Below are 14,509 nucleotides of genomic sequence, written 5' to 3'. Positions count from 1 at the left end.
TCGGACCCTTGCCCCACTTCGTACGTGACGTACTAGGTAAATAGACCTTTCACTCATTAATGTCTACCACGTTTTTGGCATCTGTTAGCGATGCCTCTATATCGGTTGAGAACATACTTCTGGCGTGAACATCGTCTGATTCGGGTGCTCGCGCTGTCAATTGTCGTTTCTTTTCCACTGCCTCTCGAATCCTTCTCCACGAACATCTGATTGCCTATACAATTGGAAATGAGTACAGCCAAGACTTGCCTTATCACAGGAGCTGGTCGAGGAATCGGCAGGGGTCTAAGCAGGCTCCTCCTGGAGAACGGCCACCGCGTCTTCCTTGTAGACAACAACCAAGAAGAATTAAACCATATCGCCGCCACCCTAGCCAAGACGTACGAGCAGGGCAAAGATTTCAGTCCGTTCTTCTGCAATTTGAGAAAGCCAGACGAGATCAAAAGTGTCGTGGCGAGCGTCAAAGCTCTGTGCAAAGGTCACTTGGATGTACTCATCAACAATGCCGCCAACACAGCAGCCGTAGGAGCTGCCCATCTCTCAGATCTAACGCTTGAAGAATGGAACACCTCGATAGAAACAAATTTGACTGCTCCAATGCTGCTCAGTCAAGGATGTCTTCCTATGCTGCAAAAGTCTTCGACGAGATCACAAGCCGGCTGTATCATACACATGTCTTCGACCAGAGCGTATCAGAGCGAGCCAAACAATGAACCATACTCTGCGACCAAGGCCGGAATTCTTGGACTAACGCAATCCATGGCCGTGAGTCTCGCTCCTCAAGGCGTTCGCGTCAACGCGATATTACCTGGCTGGATCAATGTCACGAATGAGTCCAAGGCAGCGGATGAGAGCGGGCAGACGTGGGAGGACGGCCTGAGTAAGGAGGACCATCAATGGCATTTGACCGGCCGCGTTGGCCGAGTAGAAGATATTCTGAAAGCGGTCGAATATCTTGTGGACAATGATGGGGTATCTGGATCAGAGCTTGTTGTGGATGGCGGCGTCACTAGGAAGATGGTCTATCCGGAAGAATGAGCGATGGTGGCGATCGTATTGTGAACATGCGAGCATCTGGCCGCTGAGCTGGCGTTAAGGGATTTCGACAAAACGTTCGAGTAAGCTCCTGAGCCATTCCGAATTATCAAAGAATTCACCTATCTTCCAAGTTGCTTTCTTCGAGAAGCCTGGAGGCTATGCGCCAGGAGACCATGCCAAAAATGCAGTCATTTGCTGGCAAAGTGTTGGCCGGTGCCTGAAGCTTATGTGGTGTTCTAGGTGCCAGTGCGACAGTGGTGGTGAGTCGGCGACGGAGCTGATCTGGCAAAGCCGGTGCAAAAAGAAGTCCCGCGTGCGTGGTTCGAACGCAAGGCCATCTGTGTGAAGCTGCAGCACGGTATCTATCAAAGCAAAACAAGAGCAAAAAAAAAGTTGAATAGGTGTCACAGAGCGTATCTATCGTTTAGAATCCTGACCCCACGCTACGCAAGTGCTAGGTGAATACGCCTGATGTGTTGCGGCAATGCGGTGGAACTTCTTTGCGTTTATATCTCCAAGATACATATTGTGAGTCAGCTTGGCAACGGTGATGCATATGAAAAGCTTGGCGCTCCGCGTCCCCGGCAGCTATACTGTGCGTAACCACGAGCTTCCTGCACACATCATTGCAATGATACAATGCGCAATGACGCTTCACATAACTCCCATGGTCAGTGTAGCTCGATATGGCACGATTGTGCTGTATGACCATGGCCGACAACTGTGTCTGTTCAATTTCCAGACCGTTGGATAAATGAGCAAATTTAAATGACTTGCTTTTGTGGTTATGCTTCCTTGTCCTTTTCATCTATACATCATGCCCCTCCTATCTTCGTAGCCGGCGGAATCTAATAAATGAAGACTCTATATCTATGCGCGGCTTTTATGAATCCTCACATTACATCCCTTATTTCCACCCAGCAATCGCCTCGTCAATCGCCTTGCGATGCTCACGCTGCTCCTCGCACTGCTTCAAGAAGATCTTATATTTCGCAGCCAAGAGCTTCCTCTCGCCCTCATTCTTGTTCGGGTACACCGCCTTACCCGACTTGGACATTCTGTCCATGATATCCCACAGCGGCTCGCTCTTGCCATCCTTGTCGGTGGATGCTGCCTTGGCACCAAGCATGGCTGCACCATGCACCACGGCGGCGTGAACGTATCGAGGGATCAGGACTGGCATGTCACATGCGGTTGCGATCAAGCTCATCAGGATCGGGTTCTGGCACTGTGATCCAGACATGAAGATGCTGCTAATGACGTGACCGGCCTTGTTCATTTGCTCGATGATTTGGTATGTCTGGAGGGCGATGAACTCCATGGTGCCGTAGTAGTACAGTGCAAGTCCGTCTAAGCTCTTGTCGCTGGACAGTCCGATGATTGAGCCCTTCATATCTGGGTCGGCGACTGGTGAGCGATTTCCGAAAAGGTCTCCGTAGAAGAAGAAGTGGCGTCCAAGGTAGGAGACTTCTGAGGCGCCGACCTTGTCCTTCATCTCGTTCAAGTGCTCGTTCAGGTAGTCGTAGATGTTTGCGTTGAACGTTTCAGCGATGGACATGGCTTCTTGGAAGGCAGGATGCGTCTCCACAACGTGCTTCAAGAGCTCGCCAGTAGCGGACTGGCCACCCTCAGCTAGCCAGTAATCTGGGATCAGAACGTCGCGGTACGGGCCCCAAACACCATTCACGAAGACCGGCTTCGGTGACATGGCCAAGTGGCAAGTCGAGGTTCCAGCGACCGCTGCGAGACGAGTGAAAGCTTGCGAGACATCGTTCTTGGGCTTGTCTGCGTCGATGGATTCGCCTTCGAGACGGACCTTAGCCCCCACGGTGCCAATCCAGCCGGCATAGGCGTCAATGACACCGCTTCCTACAGCAATGCCAGCTGGAAGGCCCATATCGGCACCAGCCTTCTCGGACAGAGTGCCAATGAGCTCACCGGCGGCCAGGTATCGGCCATTCTAAGAGTCGTCAGCAATGACTCTCATGCTACAAGCTCACTGGAAGGTAGTACCACCCCATTAACGCCTCCCATACGCTTGAAGTTGTCCTCGCACAGATCTTTGAGGCCGATCTCGGTGAGGAAGTCTTCCTGCCATCCCTTGACACTGCCATCCACACCGACTGGCACATATCCTTGCTTACACACGACTGAGCAGAAACTTCTCGTGTCGCTGCCCGTAGCCATGTGGGTCAGAGCGTCGGCGAGATCGTAGAATTTGCACTTGTCGAACAGCTCCTTTGGCATGTTGTTCTTGAGCCAGAGAACCTTGGGGATCTCCATCTCAATGCTCATCTGTCCACCCACATATCTCAGCAAGTTGTGGTTGGTTGCGTTGATCTTCTTCGTCTCTTCTACTGGACGGTGGTCGAGCCATAGAATGACATTCCGATCATTGCCGTCGGCATTGTCAAACTTTGGTCCAGTGACTGGCACAGGCTCGTCAGTCTCAGCGTTGAAAACAGTGAGCGAGCAAGTAGCGTCAAAGCCAATGCCGCGGATGCTGTTGGGATCGACGTTGTGCTGGGACATGGCTCGCTGGATTGAGGAGCAAATGCATCGCCAGATGTTCGTGGTTGATTGTTCCTGAGGGTTATGTCAATTACTTCAATTGCCAATATTTGTGATGCTCTCGACTTACGTAGTATCCGGTCTCTGGCTGCCATAGACCAATGTTCTCGCTGGCCAGTCCTACAATGTCGCCTTTCTCGTTCATGATACATGCTCGAGCGCTTCCAGTACCGACATCGATACCAATGTAGTGGTTGACTTCTGGGCGAAGCTCATTGTGCGGATCAACGGACAGCTGCCTCGAGGGCTGACGCGAAGGGTTGCGGTATGGCAGCGAGCCTGAGGATGACATCGTGGTAGGCTGTGTTCCTCAAAGAGATGATTGATTTCGGGTTCTTGCGGTGAACTGAGGAAGTGTTCTGTTTTCCGAGCGGTCTGTCTGGTGACAAGGCCAGTTAGTATGGGGCGGGGGGAAATGTGTGAGTCGCGTGAAGGGAAAGGATGAGTTGAAGTCACTCCGCCAATGCTCAGCTCACCACGATGCAAAATATCGATATGTGAGCCAGGACCCTGTCTCTCTCGCTGCACCTTATCAACCCTTCGTGGAGCACGGTGAAGCTACATCATACTGCGGAGCCTCTTCTCCATTCGCGGGGACTTCGGGGGCACATGGTCAGCATGAGGCGGAGACATTGCATAAGCCTGCTGCTCCACTGCTCGAAGAGGAAAAGCAGGCACCAGGCAGCGTAGCCTTCTTCCAGTACATAGTCCATGTAGCGGACCTGCAGGTGGTTGTTGTGGTGGCCGTGGTGATCTTTCGGAGAAACAACTGACTCCCGGAAGGATCCGCTACAACACACAGCAGTCCAGCAGTCCCACACACTCGACCACAGCAAAGGCCTGTTTGAAGCATACCCCATTTTCGCTGTGTAACATGCGCGCCTCGAGCATAGTCAGCATCGCGCTGGCCTTCATTGTCGCTCTAGCAGCAGCCGTCGAGTCCCAGCGCAGCACCGACATCTTCGCTTGGCCATTGTCCGCATCGACACCTACGAAGCTGACGACTGTCTCCTACATCTCAACGAATGCGACGCTGAAAGGCTACGACTTTCCAAAAATCCCCGATGACGAAGAGATTGTCCGAATCGGCTTCTACCATAAGTCTGGCAAATGGTCAGGCATTGCGACTTCGGCCAAGAACTTTGCAATCGTCAACCCAATGAGACTGCTGTTGCACGTCAGAGAAGATGGAGAGCTATATCATGTTGGATTCAAGGCAAATGACCCTGTCACTCGAACAGAAGGAAAGTCAGACACTTCGGACTGGTTGAATGTGGAAGTGGTCAAGATTCGTCCTGGACCACTGCCATTGTTGAACAAGCCAGTTGTCGTTACTGCGGATGGACAGGTAGAGGGCAAGGAGCCTGAAAAGACATTTTTGCAGAAGTGAGTTGCTCAAGCACTAGAACCCGCGGCAAAGTACTGATACAAACTACAGATACTGGTGGGCAATTGGTCTCTTCCTGCTCGTGCAAATGGTCATGGGCGGCGGCAAAGGAGAGTAATTGCAGATCTTCAACAGGACTGTATGTTGATCAGCTCATATTTGAGATATCTGGCCGCTCTGCATTTGGACGTGGAGAGCTCCACTAGGAACACATGCGGTAAAGAGCTGTTGCGCCAAGAAGCCCCGTATTAGGCACTTTGGAGTACGCCTCGGACCAAGAATCCCTTCACGAATCTGGAGCGTCATATTGCTGGCAGAATATAAGGTGCGACTTCGCTATGTCACACTGCTGGTGAGCCCAGAGCTCGATATACAGTGCTATCGGAGGACAGCCGAACGCAGCCCGCGTGGTTCTTAGCACGACCGCGTAGAGAACTTGCCAGGATCGCATCCATCCCGAATGCTGAACCTCCATCAAGTTCTCGCCACACTTCATCTCTTTCCATTTCGCCGACTTCGCTGCTTGTAATATGTGACACTCAGACTTCGCAGGCGATTGGGTGCGCCCTAAAATATGTTCCAACGAACTCAAAACGCCTGCTCACGTCTTCTGCCAACCGGTGCAAAAAGGCACTCTGCCAGCATAGCACCAGGAATGAGAGTAGCAGTCCTGCATCAGGCCATTGAACCGCCATTGATCAATGGAGTACGGAAACCCATGAAGCCTGGAGGTTCGTCTTCAAATAATCACATACATGAAAGGCCTCATTTGATCAACGTCATTAGGCTATCAGGACTCTGGAGCAGACATAGCATACAACCTCAGTAAATTCTGCGAGATTCCAATCGCCACACCTCTTCCTGAAGTGATCCTTGATCCTCGAAAACATGAAGGCTGGACCTTTCCAGACTTTGAAGAAAGTCTAGTCTCTGCTGTCGAAAAGCACGGTGCCTCTCATTTCTGGCCCAACACAATCGTGTTCGAGCAGCATCCTCTCCAAACATCTGCCATACTCAGCAAATACGCCAACGATTTGAAAGTTGTCGGTCAAGCAATGAAGCACGTCCAGCTGTACGACGACAAGGACTATGTCAACTCTCTGTTGCGAAAAGTTGGCACCTTTACAATGCCCAAGTCTTTCGTCGCACCGAATAGCATCGACATCCAATTCCAGCTCAGAAAGCACGATCTGACCCTCCCAGTCGTCGCCAAACCAATCCGCGGTCGAGGTTCCCAAGGCGTAAAAGTCTGTAAAGCAATCCCAGACCTAGCATCCCACATCGACTCTCTCGGCCCCAACAACGCCATGCTCGAAGAATTCCTCCCAGGCACCGAAGCCACAATAACAGTAATGCCACCAAGTAAACAAATCCCCGAATACTGGGCTCTCCCAGTGGTCGTGCGTTTCAACCATCAAGACGGCATCGCACCATACAATGGAGTGGTCGCAGTTACTTCCAACTCCAGTGTGGTCCCAGAACACGAGGCGGCAAAAGATCCTGCATACGCCCAGGTTCAGAGGGAATGTGAGGCTGTGGCACGACTGTTGCAGGTGAAAGCTCCTATTAGGATTGATGTGAGGAAGGCGGAGGAGAAAGTTGGAGCGCCGTTTTGTCTTTTTGATGTTAATATGAAACCTAATATGACTGCGCCCGGAAGGCCTGGGAGGGAGGATCAGGCTAGTTTGACGTTGCTTGCTGCGGAGGGCTTAGGGTGGAAAGGGCCGGATTTGATTAGGAGGATTTTGGAGACGGCGAATACGTTGAAGGAGTTGAGGGAGGCCGAGTTGCCTCATGTTTGAAGCGACGCTCTTGGGTTTGAACAGAAGTGATCGGTTCGACTTAGAAAATCGCCGAAGCGAAGAGATTTGAAGGTGAAGGGTAGAATTTGACTGAGAACTTCGACCAGGTTGGGATAGGCTCTCATCCACATTGCGTTGAATTTATGCGACTACACAAGCACAAATGGAGACCAGGTGTTTTAAGACCGTTCCCCGCGATAGCGTCACACTCAGCAGCAAATGCTCCAGAGAAGAAATCTCCCTTTTCTCATCATAATTCCATGCACCATTTCCACCATGTCGCGTGCATTCGCAAATAGTAGGCAAAGCACTCACAGACGGCGACCACGGCGTCCACCCTTCCTCCTCGTGGAGTCGGATGGGGTTGGGGTAACGTCCTCGATACGACCGATCTTCATGCCGGAACGGGCGAGGGCGCGGAGAGCGGACTGGGCACCTGGACCTGGGGTCTTGGTGCCGTTACCTGGGAGAAGACGCGATTAGAAATTATTCTGAGCATTTGAAACGTTGAGAGTGATCACTTACCACCAGTAGCCCGGATCTTGACGTGCAGAGCAGTGATACCCAACTCCTTGCAGCGGGCAGCAACGTCCTGAGCAGCCAACATGGCAGCGTACGGCGAGGACTCGTCACGGTCGGCCTTGACCTTCATGCCGCCGGTGACACGGGAGATGGTTTCGCGGCCACTGGAATCACCCAGGTTAGCCTATAAACCACGTTTTCGTAATGTATGCAAATTTGTTCCATCCCCAGAATCCCAACTTTTCTCACAGGCGTTTCCGCGCTTGTTCTGTTGCGGGTTGGATTGGTTCAAACGTACGAGAGATCGGTGACATGGACGAAGGTGTCGTTGAAGGAAGCGAAGATGCGTGCAACGCCGAAAACGAGCTCGCCTGGTATGAGAAAATGTTAGTTTGTTTGAGTCGCATGGCGGTGTTGCACTGTTGACTGACCCTCGCGGACCTGTGGGCCGAGCTGGACGTTCTCCTGCTGGCGGACTACGTTCTTCTTTGGGGGCATTTTGTCGGTTGTGCTGTGTGTCGTCGCAAGTCTTGTCCTTGACGCTGAAGAAGAGAAGTTCGAATGATGAAGCCGTCGAATCTCTGAATTGAGTGTGGGCGCGCTGCTCGGCGAGAAGTTTCTCCATACTCCGCGCCAAGCTGTCCGAGCGCCGCTAACAATTTCTCTTCGCGTTGGCTTTCTCTTCGACTTCTCTCCACCATCATCATCATCACCGTGTGCCCTTTTCTCGCTACAGTGCCAAAGCACGCGACATTCAGCTGCATGCGTGTCATCGAGCCATGACCGCCGTCGTTACTGCTTCTTCTTGTGGTTGATTCTGGACTGACCGCCAGGATGGGCGACGCAGTGGTGGGAATTATTGGTATGGGCGACATGGGCAAGATGTACGCCAGGAGGATCGCAGATGCTGGCTGGAAGTGAGTGCAGCTCGAGACCTGCCCGCTAGAGCGTGTCTTATGTGTGGTAAGCCCTTCCTCAACAGCTCCCTCCCGCCACCCCTGCAATGATGACTTGAGTGCATTTGGATTGAGCATGGCTTTCGGGCACCACTTGCTACGTTATGTGGCTTGTGACCTGATTGCCGTCACTGAATAAAACTCTCAGCTACCTATCTTATTTTGTCTGAACGCAATACCTATCACCCACAAACTATCCATCTCGCTTTTGGCAAAGCAACACAAGCTAACAGCGCGCAGATTTTGCCATGCAGACATACTGATACGACCAGAGTACATGCTTGCGATGTTCCTGACAAGTTCGATGCCCTCAAGGCCGAGTTCGACAGCAGAGTATGCATCGCTAGATAGTCCTTTAGATAGCCCTCGCTGAAGCCTCTTCAGAAAAATGTCACCATTTTCGAGAATGGCCACCAGGTCTCACGCAGTAGTGACTGGATCATGTATGCTGTGGAAGCCAAGAACATGGACGCCGTGGTCGCGCGCTACGGGCCAAGCACTAAACTGGGCGCCATTGTTGGTGGGCAGACGTCAACCAAAGCACCAGAGATCGCTGCCTTTGAAAAGCATTTGCCAGCGGATGTCGAAATTGTGTCCTGCCATTCCATGCATGGTCCTGGTATCCACCCAAAAGGTCAACCATTGGTAATTATCAGACACCGCGCTACCGACCAGTCCCTACAGCTAGTTGAGAGTATTCTTTCCTGCTTCGAGTCGAGAGTGGTTCCACTATCTGCAGAAACACATGATAGAATCACTGCTGACACGCAAGCCGTCACTCATCTCGCCTTCCTCTCGATGGGAACAGCATGGCAAGCGAACAACCAGTTCCCATGGGAGATTCCAAGATACATTGGTGGCATAGAAAATGTCAAAATCAATCTCATGATGCGGATTTACAACAACAAATGGCACGTGTATGCTGGACTTGCCATCCTCAATCCAGCAGCCAAAGCTCAGATCCGACAGTATGCTGAGAGCGTTACTGAGTTGTACAAACTCATGCTTGCTGGCAACAGACAAGAACTCGCCGACAGAATCTATGCAGGTCAGCGCGCTATCTTTGGCGAGAGGAGAAAAGAAGACGAAGATCTGCTTCTGCAAGACGAGCTTCTTGACAGATTCAGTCTTGGCGAGAAGCCAGCAAAGCCAGTCCGGAACAACCATTTGAGTATCTTGGCCATCGTTGACTGTTGGTGGAAGTTGGGCATCAGACCTTACGACCATATGATATGCTCAACACCAGTGAGTAGAATCCAACAACACATTAACACGACCACACTAACAATCACAGCTCTTCCGTCTCTGGCTCGGTATCACCGAGTACGTCTATCGCAACGATGCCCTGCTCGCCGAATGCATTGACACCGCCATCGAGGATACATCATTCCGCGCTGACGACCTGGAGTTCACGTTCGCCGCTCGTGACTGGAGTGAAAGAGTTTCACTTGGACATATGGATGGCTACCGAGAGAAGTTCGAGAAGATTCAGGGTTACTTTAGACCCAGATTCAAGGAAGCGGGAGAGCTTGGAAACCAGATGATCAAGACTATTGAGGAGAATTTGAATTCGAGAAAAGCAGGAAAGGCTGCTTCTTGAAGTGCTGAGGGGCATTGCTTACGATTAATTGCAGCATTTTCTTCAAGGTCATTGTCACGATCCACCTTTCAAAATGTATGGAGTGCGACGGTCTTGGAGGCTCGATAATGAGCAAGACATACAAGGATGCTCAGTACACTCAATGAGTCCATCAATCGGAAGTCAACCTTTGCATCTACAGGATTCATATCTGCTCATACGCTATCGATACCCACGTTGAAACATACCGTTTCAGAAGTGACATCTCGGTGTCGCCAAGGTCTTGCATTGTGCCTTGCTTGCTTCAGACGACTTGGCTCGCTCCTTTCTCCCCAAACGACTCGGCCAGAGTCTCCTCCAGGCGCGGTACGGGTAAGAGGAATGTACGTAATATAACAGTGACGTTGACTGTTAAGCAGCTACATGTAGATGTTCATCAAAACACGCCCATGCTCAACAACACTGTTCACACCTTCTAGGATTGTCGAAAGCATATCGCTCCAGAAGCCGTCACTATGACATCGACTAGCATAGTAGCACTGCTTCTCGTATTGACAGCAACGACATTGGCACAAAGCACAGTCTTCGTCACGCCAGTACCCGTCTCTGAAACATCAGATGGACCGACATCAACCCTCGACTCCAGCTCCGCAACCTCTTCATCATGCACGATCTGCGCAGACTACGTCAACGATTGCGGAATAGAATACGGAGGCTGTTTCGAAGCATGTTCTGGCGAACCCTGGCCTTCTTTCACTCCACCACCATGTCCTACGAACAGCACCACCACACCCAGCAGCATTGGCTATCCAGACACATCAACGGTAACCACTTCAAATACAGCCAGCACGATTACCTCCGCTCCCGTCTACCTCTCCCCATACGGCAGTAACTCGACCTGCGACAAAGTCATCTGCGTCGACTACATCAACACCTGCGACATCAAATACGGAGGCTGTTTCCCAGTATGTTCCGGACACACGACACCAAGTTTCACGAACCCTGGTTGTCCTTCCGGAGCTTTTAGATCGAGTTTCTCGAAATCTGTGATTAGAACCACGAGGACGAATTCTTGTGGGTATAATTGTGATTATAGGATTGATGATTGTGGGAATACTTATGGGCCGGGTTGTTATACTTCTTGTCCCGGGGCGGACGTGCCTGCGTATACGGTTCCGGTTTGTGAAACTACGACGAGTATGACTGCTTCAGCGGAGACGACGGATTTGAATGCGGCTGTGGCGACAGGTACGGGGCCTACTCCGACGCCTGTGGGAGATACGACGGGAGATATTGACGGACCGGCGAGATTGGCTGTTACTGCAGCGTGAGGCCGAATGGAAGCTATTGAAGAAGACAATCAGCACATAGACGCTACAAGCGTCAGGAGAATAGAATTTTGGAATCAAGTGCGTCTGCCGTACCATACCAATTCATACCCAGTCCACAGCGACTTTCGCCCTATCAAAATCATGTTCTCCAAGAACACCCATCGTTATGACTAGCAGCATCCGCTCTCGCTTTCTTCCTTTCCAGCCCAAGCCACCATGCAAGCTCGTCCATTGAACAATTGTCCAGGAGATGCAATATACTTTGAGGGAAGTTCACGAAGTTGAAACTTCACGAGTACGAAGCCCAAGGGCTTGGCACTGAACAGGGGAAGGGGAAGAGGCGAAGTCCTCCGCAACATTCATCCAGGTTGGACTTGCGTTGATATCTCTGCGTCGACGATGAACGCTTTATTACGAACAACGCCGTGGTCAATAGGCCTCGTCGCACTCATGATACTAAGCAGAGACTTGAAAAGACACTCGTCACTGCAGCTATGACTGCATACTACCTCCTTCTCAGGCTCTTCTTGTAGACATTACCCACCTTCCATCTGTCGTGACTACCTTCCACCTTCCACCTTCCACCTTCTACCTTCTACCTTCTACCTTCTACCTTCCACCTTCCACCTTCTACCTTCTATCCCATTCTTAGCGTCGATCGGATCTCGGTTCTTCTCGATATAGTATAGTGCTAGTAGAGATGTCTTCGTAGAAGAGCCTAAGGACAAATGTCGCAAAGCGGGCTGTTCGAGCGTTATATATATATAGAATAGGTTGAATAGCACAACAACTACCTAAATGCGGGCTTAGTATATATAAGGATATACCTACGTCTATACACGAAGACATTAAGTTATCTATTTGTATATAAATCTAGTAAAAGCTATAGAAATAATAATTAGAAAACACTACTTCTTAAAAAACGCTATACAAACAGCGTCCGGATTGCCTCTATAGCGATACTAACAACTACCGTTTATAATAAAGGAGAGATGCGCGGACCCTTAGAATTAGCCGCTCTCTAACCTCTAAGTATTTGCTAGGCGTAAAAGTGTCGCGTTATTAGGTCCTAAGGCCTATTAGGTAGACTAGGCTAAAACGCGGCTGTTTTTAGTCTATACGCTTTACTAGATACGTGCAACTTCGCGCAACTTCGTATATACTTATCTAATACCTCCGTTACTATTTCTAGTATTATATATATATATCTAATATCCTCGACACTCCTATAAAGCTCCGTATAGCGCAACTGTAGATCGCTATATAATATAGATACCGACGAAGTTATCGAGGCTCCTTAGTAGGCTTACCTCGCTACTAGGGATAGTAACCCTATTATATATTAAGATCTAGACGAGCCTATCGTTACTAACCGCTTCGAGGGCTATATCCGCTTCTAAGAGCACCGCCGCTAGCGCTAGGCTAAGCGCTAGGCTAAAGGCTAGACTCTCTAGCGTATAGTCCGTAGATAGCGTATATACCGCTACTAATCTATACGTACTGCTACTCGTTAAGGACCGCCGCGCGATATAGGACCGTTAATAGAATTAGAATAGGAAGAGGTAGAAGCTTTCGAAGAAGGCAAGACTTATATTTACTATAATATAGTAGACTTGCCTATTCCTCGAATCGCTACGCCGGATCTAGTTATCTTCGGAGACGGCGGCTTCCTTCGTACCTAGGCTCTAGATTGTATACTAGCTAACTTAAATACTAAACAAGAGCCGCCGTATTAGTAGCCTAAGCCTAGATTTACTATATATCTACGCTAGCCTCTAGTACCGGATCTAGAGTTACTAGTACCTTACATTGCCGTACTAGATCTAGTCTACTTCGTAGGAGGGAGCTTCCTTCGTAGGCCCGAGAAGGGTCGTAACAAGCAGAAGGCTAACTAGAAAGGCTAGTCTATTAATCTAGTAGGCCGGAAGTTTAATAATCCCTAGCAATAGTAGAAGAAGTAATAGTAGAAGAAGCAATAGTAGAAGCAAGGCGCACAAAACTAGACTATACTAATTCTGCTATCTCGCAAAGCCTATACTCGCTAGAAGCCAAATTGGTCGTCGGCTAAGCTAGCGCTTCTAGATATAGCGCAGTAGAAGACAGCATACTTCTAGAAAGCCGCTAAGGATATAAAATAGTATATACTCGAAGAGATTTAGATATTAGTATAGGATGCTAGCCTAGAACGAGAGGCAATGCCTTTCTAGCGGAACATTATTAAGAATAGCCTATAGTAGGTGTTAGATACCTTTTATCCTAGTAAGGGATATAGCCTATTAGACCTATAGTGCGAGGTGCTTTATAACGTCGTCTTCGTAGATATAGATATTATAATAATCGAGAAGACTAGCGGTAGTAAGAGTCTTATATACTAGGCGTACACAATACTAACTAGTCGTATTAATATCTAGATTATCCCTCTAAATCGCCTAGGTAAAGAGTAGAAGGCCGATATTAACTAGATAATACGGGCGCTAAACTAGTAGGGCGTAGTTACCGAATATAACAATGTCGAGCTCGTACGTTGCTATATAATCTCTATAGAGACTAAGCGTAAGGATCTAAAGATATACGATAATATCGTAGCTAGTAACTACTACTATATCTTCTATAGTCTAGAGTAAGCGTCTACGCCGGAACTACGAGAGGTCTTTAAGAAGATTAGAGATCGTATTAGCCTTATTACTATCGATAAACTATACTTAGTATATAAGTAGAAGGAATTCCGGGAGGAATTCGCTTAAATCTATACGCTTCGTAGTCTCTTCCGCAATAATACCTTATAGCTAGGTGCCTTAGCGACTATATTATAGGAGACCTTAGAATTCGTCTTAAAGCATAGAGGCTTTCGCACTAATAGCCGCGATGTATTTAAGACTAAGGATCCGTACGAGCATCGACCGGATCGATATAATATATATATTTAAGACTATTCCTTAGAAGTATCGTAGCGACTTCGACTTGCTATACCTATTGCTAAAGAAGGCCGTAACTAATAGACAAGCTATACCTATGAATATCGACAAGGCGATCGTATTTATTAATAGCCGGGGAAAGGTTAATAAGCTAACCTATATTCTGCGTTAGTAGCTTATCTAGCTAATAGAGGGCTAAGAAGATCTAACTAAGAAGTATACCTAGAACAATGCCGGCTACAATGTATATAAAGTCGTCGCTTTCTATACCGCATATATCGCTAATTACGACAAGGATCTGCGATATAACGAGTTTAAGAAGCCTAGCGCTCGTTTATTAACCTGTATTATAGTTAGTATACTAGCGATCGCTATAGGCACTAATATTAGCGATATCAAATTCGTTAT

The 14,509-nt window shown here is 49.1% G+C and overlaps 7 protein-coding genes across 7 annotated transcripts; 5 read left to right on the top strand and 2 right to left on the bottom strand.

The window, feature by feature from the left end:
• Positions 1–228: 228 nt before the first annotated feature.
• On the top strand, positions 229–1,038 carry MYCFIDRAFT_43785 (uncharacterized protein; the record flags this gene model as incomplete). The annotated part of the gene is made up of 1 exon (XM_007934273.1): positions 229–1,038. The coding sequence occupies one exon, from the start codon at positions 229–231 to the stop codon at positions 1,036–1,038; it is 810 nt and encodes a 269-aa protein (XP_007932464.1).
• Positions 1,039–1,804: 766 nt separating this feature from the next.
• Positions 1,805–4,074, bottom strand: MYCFIDRAFT_53714 (uncharacterized protein). The gene is made up of 3 exons (XM_007934292.1): positions 3,680–4,074; positions 3,052–3,624; positions 1,805–2,998 (listed from the first exon to the last, which is right to left on the bottom strand). The coding sequence occupies exons 1-3, from the start codon at positions 3,899–3,901 to the stop codon at positions 1,946–1,948; spliced, it is 1,848 nt and encodes a 615-aa protein (XP_007932483.1). The 5' UTR covers positions 3,902–4,074; the 3' UTR covers positions 1,805–1,945.
• Positions 4,075–4,711: 637 nt separating this feature from the next.
• On the top strand, positions 4,712–5,114 carry MYCFIDRAFT_123599 (uncharacterized protein; the record flags this gene model as incomplete). The annotated part of the gene is made up of 2 exons (XM_007934331.2): positions 4,712–4,995; positions 5,048–5,114. Coding segments are annotated over 2 exons (351 nt in total), but the record flags the coding sequence as incomplete, so codon positions are not given.
• A 537-nt stretch (positions 5,115–5,651) lies between these two features.
• Positions 5,652–7,251, top strand: MYCFIDRAFT_205540 (uncharacterized protein; the record flags this gene model as incomplete). Its single annotated transcript, XM_007934330.1, has 2 exons — positions 5,652–5,727; positions 5,783–7,251. 2 exons carry the CDS (start codon positions 5,652–5,654, stop codon positions 6,796–6,798), a joined length of 1,092 nt encoding a protein of 363 aa, XP_007932521.1. The 3' UTR covers positions 6,799–7,251.
• On the bottom strand, positions 6,251–7,856 carry MYCFIDRAFT_217123 (uncharacterized protein). Its single transcript, XM_007934329.1, has 4 exons — positions 7,752–7,856; positions 7,619–7,691; positions 7,324–7,484; positions 6,251–7,261 (listed from the first exon to the last, which is right to left on the bottom strand). The coding sequence occupies exons 1-4, from the start codon at positions 7,816–7,818 to the stop codon at positions 7,110–7,112; spliced, it is 453 nt and encodes a 150-aa protein (XP_007932520.1). The 5' UTR covers positions 7,819–7,856; the 3' UTR covers positions 6,251–7,109.
• A 298-nt stretch (positions 7,857–8,154) lies between these two features.
• Positions 8,155–9,876, top strand: MYCFIDRAFT_65373 (uncharacterized protein; the record flags this gene model as incomplete). Its single annotated transcript, XM_007934301.1, has 4 exons — positions 8,155–8,237; positions 8,549–8,609; positions 8,661–9,521; positions 9,571–9,876. The coding sequence occupies 4 exons, from the start codon at positions 8,155–8,157 to the stop codon at positions 9,874–9,876; spliced, it is 1,311 nt and encodes a 436-aa protein (XP_007932492.1).
• Positions 9,877–10,370: 494 nt separating this feature from the next.
• On the top strand, positions 10,371–11,838 carry MYCFIDRAFT_83965 (uncharacterized protein; the record flags this gene model as incomplete). Its single annotated transcript, XM_007934328.1, has 2 exons — positions 10,371–10,820; positions 11,707–11,838. The coding sequence occupies 2 exons, from the start codon at positions 10,371–10,373 to the stop codon at positions 11,836–11,838; spliced, it is 582 nt and encodes a 193-aa protein (XP_007932519.1).
• Between the last annotated feature and the right edge of the window lie 2,671 nt (positions 11,839–14,509).

The sequence above is a fragment of the Pseudocercospora fijiensis genome (genome assembly GCF_000340215.1).
Source record: "Pseudocercospora fijiensis CIRAD86 unplaced genomic scaffold MYCFIscaffold_19, whole genome shotgun sequence".
Taxonomy (NCBI): domain Eukaryota; kingdom Fungi; phylum Ascomycota; class Dothideomycetes; order Mycosphaerellales; family Mycosphaerellaceae; genus Pseudocercospora; species Pseudocercospora fijiensis.
Note: the sequence above shows the minus strand (reverse complement) of the source record. Positions and strands in the feature narration are given on the sequence as shown.

Bases quoted from the DNA above. Each gene is read 5' to 3' on its own strand.
- MYCFIDRAFT_53714 (XM_007934292.1), bottom strand. From the start codon at position 3,901: ATGTCATCCTCAGGCTCGCTGCCATACCGCAACCCTTCGCGTCAGCCC. The intron at 3,625-3,679 runs GTAAGTCGAGAG...CATAACCCTCAG, and splicing joins AGCCAGAGACCGGATACTAC to GAACAATCAACCACGAACAT. The intron at 2,999-3,051 runs GTACTACCTTCC...GACGACTCTTAG, and splicing joins TGGGAGGCGTTAATGGGGTG to AATGGCCGATACCTGGCCGC.
- MYCFIDRAFT_217123 (XM_007934329.1), bottom strand. From the start codon at position 7,818: ATGCCCCCAAAGAAGAACGTAGTCCGCCAGCAGGAGAACGTCCAGCTC. The intron at 7,485-7,618 runs GTACGTTTGAAC...GGGTGATTCCAG, and splicing joins GTCCATGTCACCGATCTCTC to TGGCCGCGAAACCATCTCCC. The intron at 7,262-7,323 runs GTAAGTGATCAC...GTCTTCTCCCAG, and splicing joins CAAGATCCGGGCTACTGGTG to GTAACGGCACCAAGACCCCA.